The 8,027-nt window shown below is 44.2% G+C and overlaps 1 protein-coding gene across 1 annotated transcript; it reads left to right on the top strand.

Annotated features, from left to right (window-relative positions):
* Positions 1–3,612: 3,612 nt before the first annotated feature.
* Positions 3,613–7,821, top strand: LOC125537590 (uncharacterized). The gene is made up of 2 exons (XM_087528911.1): positions 3,613–4,030; positions 4,140–7,821. The coding sequence occupies exon 2, from the start codon at positions 4,177–4,179 to the stop codon at positions 5,500–5,502; it is 1,326 nt and encodes a 441-aa protein (XP_087385037.1). The 5' UTR covers positions 3,613–4,030; positions 4,140–4,176; the 3' UTR covers positions 5,503–7,821.
* The last annotated feature ends 206 nt before the right edge of the window (positions 7,822–8,027 follow it).

An 8,027-nucleotide genomic window follows, 5' to 3' on the forward strand; every position in this document is an offset into this window, starting at 1 on the left:
CTTTTCTCTTCTTTCTTTTAGTTAGAAAAAAAGACGCAATGTTGGACTTCTATATCCTTGATTGATGATGTGACGGACCAGTCACATATCTTCTCAACGAAACTCCTCCTCATATCGCGTCATACCTTTTGGATCGGCTTACAACTCTGCAGCCGAGTTGGCGCCATCGCCGATAGTAGAGTCCCGATCGATCAACAAGAAGAAGAGTTGTGACACAATCAGATCAGGGCGCCGACTCGTAACAGTCCGGGAATTGCAACACGGGCGGTGCAAATATAAGGTGGAAAAGATAACCTCACGCAAAAGGTATACGTATACGCACATATATACTCCGATCCAACCTGCGTTTGCCTCCAAATCGCACGTGGATGGCACACGTGGCGAGCCGGGCGAACACGATGGAGGGGCTGCCGGACGAGGTCGTGATGGAGATCCTGTTGCGTGTGCCGGACGTCCCGGACCTCTTGCTCTGAGCGGGCACGTGCAAGCGATGGCACCGCATCCTAGGCGACCCTTCGTTCCTCCTCCGCCGCTAGCCGGCCGGTGGGCGTGCGCCGCCCGTCCATGGCTTCTTCCACGAGCAACGGCCCCATCACGGACGGCAACGGCAAGACGTATGGACTGGACGGCCTTCTTCATGTCCCGCTTGCTGGGTAGTAGTAGCATCGAGCGAACTAGATTGGGAGGAGCCATGTTGGACTCTTTTTTTAGAAAGCTATATGTTGGACTCTTGTTGGGAAGAATAGTTGAGTTAGTTATTTTTTGGGCCAAATTGCTATGAGTTGTCCAGTGCCTAGGAAGAGCTACGGAAGTCTTCAAGCTTTGTGTGTGAGAAAAGCTTTGGGAAAATTTATATTTTGGTTCACCCAAGTTACAAAAGTTGACATCTAGTTGCGCAAATTTTTAGCCTGATAGTTAGTCCCTCAATTTATAAAACCAACGCGTTTTATATACAACCGAAAACGAGTGGGGAACTGTCTCGGTACATCAGTTTTCTCTCTCCTCACTTGCCACGTCAAGCGGGCCATTAGGTTACTTTGGCTCTCCTCCGTTATCTCTCTCCTCATCACTTCTCTCTTCTGATGCACTCTTCATCTCTACCACACCTACTCTCTCTCTCTCTCTCTCTCTGCCCAAAGACGGCGACCTCATCAATCTCTGTCACCATCGCCACATGCACTCGAGGATAGTTTTTTGATGTGGATGAATGAGGATATATACAAGCATCTCAACTTAGCAATAGATAAGGGTTGCGGTTTGAAATTATGGTTTTCGGATTTATGAATCAGAGTTTTGGATTTGTGACTTTGAACTTAACTAGGATTCTTCGGTCATAGCTGCCATCCCGCCATGGCACCGGCGAAAAATAGGGACTTCCAGGTAACGCCGCGGGGCTTGCGGCCCGGCCTTCTTGTGTGCCTCGTCCCAAGTGACATACCAATTCACATGTTCGACGGGCAGGTTTATGTCTCACTTCATTTTTTAGGGCTTGTGTCTCGCTTCATGTGCACCGGTAGATCGTGTCATCTGCAGGGAACCAGTAGTGGGCCGGCCCACTAACCATGTGGTCCCATTACACTGACATTGCATGCATGTATTTATTTTATTATTTTTATTTTAAAGAAATACTAAATGCATATATTATGAAAAATAATTTTGTTAATTTCCTAACAGTGTTCATCGCACATTTACAAAAATGTGAATGGGTGTAAAAAATGTTCGCTCAACATTTAGAAAATGTTTGTTCCAGTCAAAAACAATTATGTGACATTTGCAAAAATGCACACATGTTTCAAACAAATGTACATCACATTTTATTAAAATGTTATACGATGTAAACAATGTTTGTGTAACTAAAAAAAGTTTATACCATCAAAAAATGATTACATTTATAAAAGCGTGCATGAGTTTCAAACAAAATGTTTGTAACATCTTTCAAAAAATTTGTCCAATGTAAAAAATGTTTGTATGGTTTGCAAACATGTTTTGTATCATAATAAAACATGTTTCAATATGTATTTGAAAAAAGTGTAACACATATTCAATTTGTTTTTCAGAACAAGTATTTAAACAACATGTGTAAAAAACATTTTAGATGTATAGGAAAAATGTACAATGTGTATGACAAGAAGTAGACATCAAAACATATATTTCAAAAAATGTAAATTGTGTACTTGAAAATATTAAATGTGTATAAAATAATAGTTCTGATGATAAGAAACATGTACAGTGTGTATGGAAAATATAAACATGTGCTGAAAAATAAGAAAATAAGGGAAGGAGTAATAGAAGAAAACCGAAGAAAGAACAAAAAACCGAGACAAAAACAGAGAAAACCGATGGAAAGAGCAAACGAGAAAGGAAAACCAAAGAAAAACAAAGAAAACCATAGAAAAAAGGAAAAATGAAGAAAAACGAAAGAAAATAACGGAAATCGAAGAAAACCAAAGTGACAAAGTTTGGTGTTGTGAGCTGAAGTAGACAATATAACAAGCTGCAACAAAAGAGTGCATAGGTGATGTTTTAAAATTATTTTTTAATATTTTATCAACTAACTAAGCAATCAAACATTAAATAAAAAGTAACTACGCAAAATAGATAAGAAGTAAGAAATTCTCATGCAACAGCGCCAGAAATTTTGTATTTGAAATTTTTTAATCTTGTATTTGAAAAATATTAATCAAGCACTTGAATAGTGTTATAAATATTTATAGAAAAAATATTGACCATGAACTAAAAAAATGTCAAATTTGCATTGGATAAATTGTTAATGGTGTATTAGATTTTTTTTGCTGATATATACAAAAAGATAGAATGAAAAATAAAAGAAACAAAGAAGAGCAAAAAAATAAAAACCAAAAAATAAACGAAATAAACTATAAAAATGAAAAATAAAACCAAAGAAACAACTTCAAAAAGAATGGAAAAACTAAAAAAGCAAAGAAAAAAGAAAAGAAGAAAAAAACAAAATACCGGGAGAAAACCGAATAAAACAGAAGAAAAATAAAGAAACCGAGCTCTTTCAAATGGTTCGCGCTCATGAACTCGATGATGGCGTATTGACAAGCAACACTACAATCAAATCCTCGCACAATTCTTTTTCTTCCCTTGCGCGCAAGTGCTGAAGTGCCAGGCGGTTACCCATAGCGCTCGACGCGAGAGATCCTTCTGTCTCGCTCAATACGAGATATACCTTCCATGCATCTCTCGACCCAAAATAGCGTCTGGAAGAAGAGTACACTACCCCAAACTAACTTTGTAGGGCTCGTTTGGTTTAGAGGAAACCAAAACTTAGGCATAAGGAGTTGTACATGATTTTGAAGATGACGCTTGTCATTTTAAGGATTTGCCTTGCCTCGTCCCTACACAAAAAAATGAGTTTTAAGTGAACGTATAGTTTCCCTGTATACATTTTTTATAAACCAAATGCATCTATAGGAAATTTTCTTCTCGAATTCCTTGTTCATATGTTCTTCGTACGAATATCCTTGAATAAGGCCTTAGTGACGGCCCAGGATATTTGTGAAGGGCCCAAGGCCTCGAATTAAGTTGATGGGCCCAACGTCAGGAAAAGGGTGAAAATCCCTAGAAAGACTCTCGGTCGTCCTTCTCCTTCATCCCAATCCCCGCGATGGACGCCGCCTCCCGTCCGGCGCCGCCGCACCCCACTTCCGGCGCTTGATCCCACGCCCGCTGCCGCCCCCACTCCTCCAGCGCCGTCTCCCTCCCCGCCGTCGTCCAGCCACTCGAGTGCGCCGCCAACATCCCCAATCGACCAGCGCCTCCCGTCAAACGCTGCCCGGTCGCCGTCCAGCCACTTCAGCGCCGCTTCCTTCCCCATCGACCGTCACCTCCTCGTCGTTCCAGGGCTAACCCTTCGACGTCCAGCAGCCCCCCTCACCGTCGAGCACTCCAGCGCCGTCTCGCTCCCCGTCGACCGGCGCAGGGCCTCCCTCGTCTGCCGGATCTGCCTCACGGCCTCGTCCTCCTGTTTCCTCCCAGTCCAGCGCCTCCAAACAACACAGAAAAGGTAGCAGCTTCCACACTTCTTCAGCGCGCACGATTAACCCGGGGATCGACTCGGGTTCTTGGTACCTCAGATCGAGACCTAATTAACCTCGGGTTGCCCACAATCGCAGGTCGCAAGTACCGCGCGCCGGCCCCCAAGGAAGATCGATGGAGACGCTGCCGGACGACGTTGTCGTGGAGATCCTGGTCCGCGTGACGGAGGTGGCAGCCCTATTCCGCTGCACCGCAACGTGCAGACGATGGCGCCTCCTCATAGCTGACCCGTCTTTCCTCCGCCGCCGCTGGCCGGAGGGCGTGAGCCTCCAGTCCTCCCTGCTCGGCTTCTTCGCCTTGCAACAGCCCCGTCAAGAACCAACAGAAGGGAGCTCTACAATGCCGCTCTTCACCCCGGTGCCATGCTCCCCCCACCGCTTCATCGCCATCCCTGATCAGCCTCGAAGCGGCCAGGCAGTGGTGCTCGCCTCGCACCGTGGCCTTCTTGTTGTGCGCTTCGTCCCACTCGACGCCATCAGCATGTTCGAGAAAATCATGATCCTGGCTGTGTGTGATCCAATCGCCGGCACAAGCCGCCCGCTGCCTCCGTTGAAGTGCAGTAGGTCTTTCCGAATAGAAGGATGCGCCCTTCTAACTGGTGCGGATTGTCGCGTGACCAAACGGCGAGGGGCGTCGCCGTCAGTCTACTCGTCCTTCAAAGTGCTAATCATCAGTTACGACGGACGGTACAATCTCCATGTGCTCGCGTCCAATGAGTTGAGCTGGAGGACGTCTAGAAACTGGTTTGAACCTGTTGAGTATGCCGGACGTGTGGTGCCCCAGCAGATCAACATCGTCGTGTGCCGAGGCATGGCACACTGGCTCTTCAAGTACTCGTCAGACTTCTACACACTCAACGTGTGCGCTAAGACCATGCAGATGTCTATAACAAAGCTCCCTCTCACAAGGAACCCCCTCGGCTTCAAGTTTTCAAGTGCACTGCTTAATGTCACCAACGATGGAAGTCTATCGCTGCTTGGTTTATACAGGGACTGCAGCTGGCTGGAGATGTGGACACATGAAGGTGACAACAAGAGTGTAGATGGCATGGCAGACTGCTGGCACCAAACCAAGATGATTGAGCTAATACAACCCAAGGAGAGTACGGTTGGCCTGGTGCAATGCGTGTGCGTGAGCGAGATGAGCGGTAAACTGCTCGTAAAGGACAATCAAGATTGCGCGTACATTGTAGATCTCCAAACTGGGGCGATGGAGACTGTCACCGACTGGTTTTGCGGCATTGTCACGATGGCTGTCCCATTTGAGAAGGATTGGCCGACCTTCTTCATGTCTCGCTTGGCGGGTGGTAGGATCAAGCGGAATAAACTGAGAGGAGCTATATCGAAAATTGCTTCCACTTTTTGCAAACCAATAGTTGTGGCAATTATCTTTGGGTTAATTGTTATGAGTCTGGATCATGAAGAGCTACAGGAATCTTAAGATCTGTGTGTGGCAGACTTAATGAAGATGCAAGTTAATTTATCACGTGTACCTGCGCATATTTGGGTTAATTATCTTTGGGTTAGTTGTTATGAGTCTGGATCATGAAGAGCTACGAGATTGATCATAGTGCAACGTCCAGGCAAGGAACAGATGTTGCAAGAGTTGCCCTGCTAAATCAGATCAATAGGATAGAACTGCCTTGTGCAGAATAATTTGGTCTAGTGGTGTAGAATATGGCCTCTGTATTTTATTTTCAGTTTTAACATGTGCCTGTTTAGACTTGGTGTGCTACTGCTAGCTGAACCTTTGATGTTCTGTTGAACAAATACTACCTCCGTAAACTAATATAAGAGCGTTTAGAATACTAAAGTAGTAATCTAAACACTCTTATATTAGTTTACAGAGGGAGTAGTAATGAGGTGCTGAGTAGTCGTTTGTATTATTATGAGAATCCCCATTATCAAAGAAGAAAACATCACAGCTAATTATGATCGTAATTGACATTTCATTTGCACATGTAGCATTATCTCCTGGATTGCTGCTTAATTTGCTTTTTACGTTCTTTGCTATAAGTAGAGATTAAGGTAAAACTTGTGGCAGATGACCAGGACGCATGTATGCATTGAGCAAGCATTTTTAAAAACCTAAAATCAGATATTTTTGTATGCAATTATATATTGGATACCTGAATTATGGCCTTATGGGTCTGATTGTGTTGGTGGGATCAATACACATGCCGATGAATTACGCGGCAAGCACATCATGCAAATAAAAAAGAGGAAATGGGCGTGAATATATAAGGGGACATCAAGTTAATATTAGAGTGAAGATGAATTTTGTTATGATCCTGTTTGGCATTCACCTGAACCTTGTTGTCTCTTTTCCTGTTGTGGGGCCCTAATCTTGCTTGCCAACTGAGCAAAGTATCACAGCAGTTCTCTCTGATTAATTAGGTTGTTTTCCAGGAAAAGCTTCAATTGGAGAAGCTGGCATCTTTCATTCAGAAGTTTTTAGATGAAGATCTTCAAGTTTGATCAGTGTCATTGGTTGCAGGATATCTTGTTTAACCACTCCTTAGGATCTGGCAACTATCAGCCTAAATTGTTGTACACAGCATGCCACCCGATTTTTTTAGTTGATCCGGTTCAGCATTGTTCACCCAGGTTCGCTTGTACCTTCTTTTTTTAGGGTTGAAAAGCACTTTATTCAATCAGTTGTTGGACGGGATACAAATAATGCCGGACCTACTAGATAGCCATATGTGCCTTCCAAGATCTAAAGTAGTAGCTGCTTTAGACAAATTATGAGCTTCAACATTACAATATCGCTTCTCATGGATGATATGCACCGAGGTAAAATCCTCCCATCTTCTTCTGAATTCCCTTGATGATTACTCCTGATTTTCCCAGATGGACACCTTAGATATGCTTAACTGGAGCTGCACAAGCAGTAGATATATCAAGACGCTGGCAACGAATATCTGCAGCCAAAGATAGAGCTTCACTGCACGTCGTCGATTCCAGGATTTCCGGATCAATCATATCAGCTATACATACCGCCGAAGCTCCAAGATATGTATCAGTTTCATCTCCACAGATCGCCCCTATTGGACCCCTGTCTCCATGTCTTCCCACAGCTGCATGGACATGTATTTTGACTGATCCCCGGCTTGGGGCACACCATTTTCTTTCGGCTGGAGAAGGTTTCGATTAAGTCGTACACCATATAGCATTGTATAAATGAGAAAGTGGAATGGCATGGTGACATAGTTTCAAGACGTTTCATCCTTGGTGTTTCAGGCCATGCCCCGTTCCTTTTCTTTTGCCTGTTAATAATTTTTCGCTGGTAAGCTGTTACAACACCTTGTATCTTTGCCGTTCTCTATCTTTTTTCATTTCTTTGTAAGTGGCTCTTGTTGTAATCATGGCCTGTTGATGGCTTTTCAATTTCACTTCTGGACAAGATTTATTCCCTACACGCAGACTGGCTCCACACTTAGGCGTTGAGCTAAACTGACCCCAACAAGGTTGGATCGTCCTGGCGCAATGCATCTGCATGGGTGAGATGGGCGGCGCATTGCTCCTCAATGACAACCAAGGCTGTGTGCACATTATTGATCCCCAAACAGGGGCAATGGAGATGGTTCAAAGCTGGTTTGGTGGTGTTGTTGTCGTTGCTATCCCGTTTGAGATCTACTGGCCGGCCTTCTTCATGTATCACTTGCAGGCGGTAGCATTGAGAGGACTAAATTTGGAGGAGCTATATTGGACTCTTTTTGGGAGGAATTGCTTGGGCGATTACTTTTGGGTTAGTTGTACTTCATGTGGCGCACAAGAGCTACAAGAGTGTTAAGTTTTGTGTGTGGCAGATGTTCTTTCTTTTGAACGTGAAGTGTGGCAAACTTGATGGACTCGCAAATTAATTAATATCATGGACACCGGCTACGGCTTCTTTGTCGGATCAAGATGATGAAAATGCACAAGAGCTACACAGTTTAATTTGTGCTCTCTGGGTTCTTTCGG

This window comes from Triticum urartu, chromosome 1A (genome assembly GCF_056163025.1).
Source record: "Triticum urartu cultivar PI428250 chromosome 1A, HENAU_Tu73, whole genome shotgun sequence".
Taxonomy (NCBI): Eukaryota; Viridiplantae; Streptophyta; class Magnoliopsida; order Poales; family Poaceae; genus Triticum; species Triticum urartu.

What these genes read in the sequence shown, in the direction of transcription:
- LOC125537590 (XM_087528911.1), top strand. Translation starts at nt 4,177, where the DNA reads ATGGAGACGCTGCCGGACGACGTTGTCGTGGAGATCCTGGTCCGCGTG.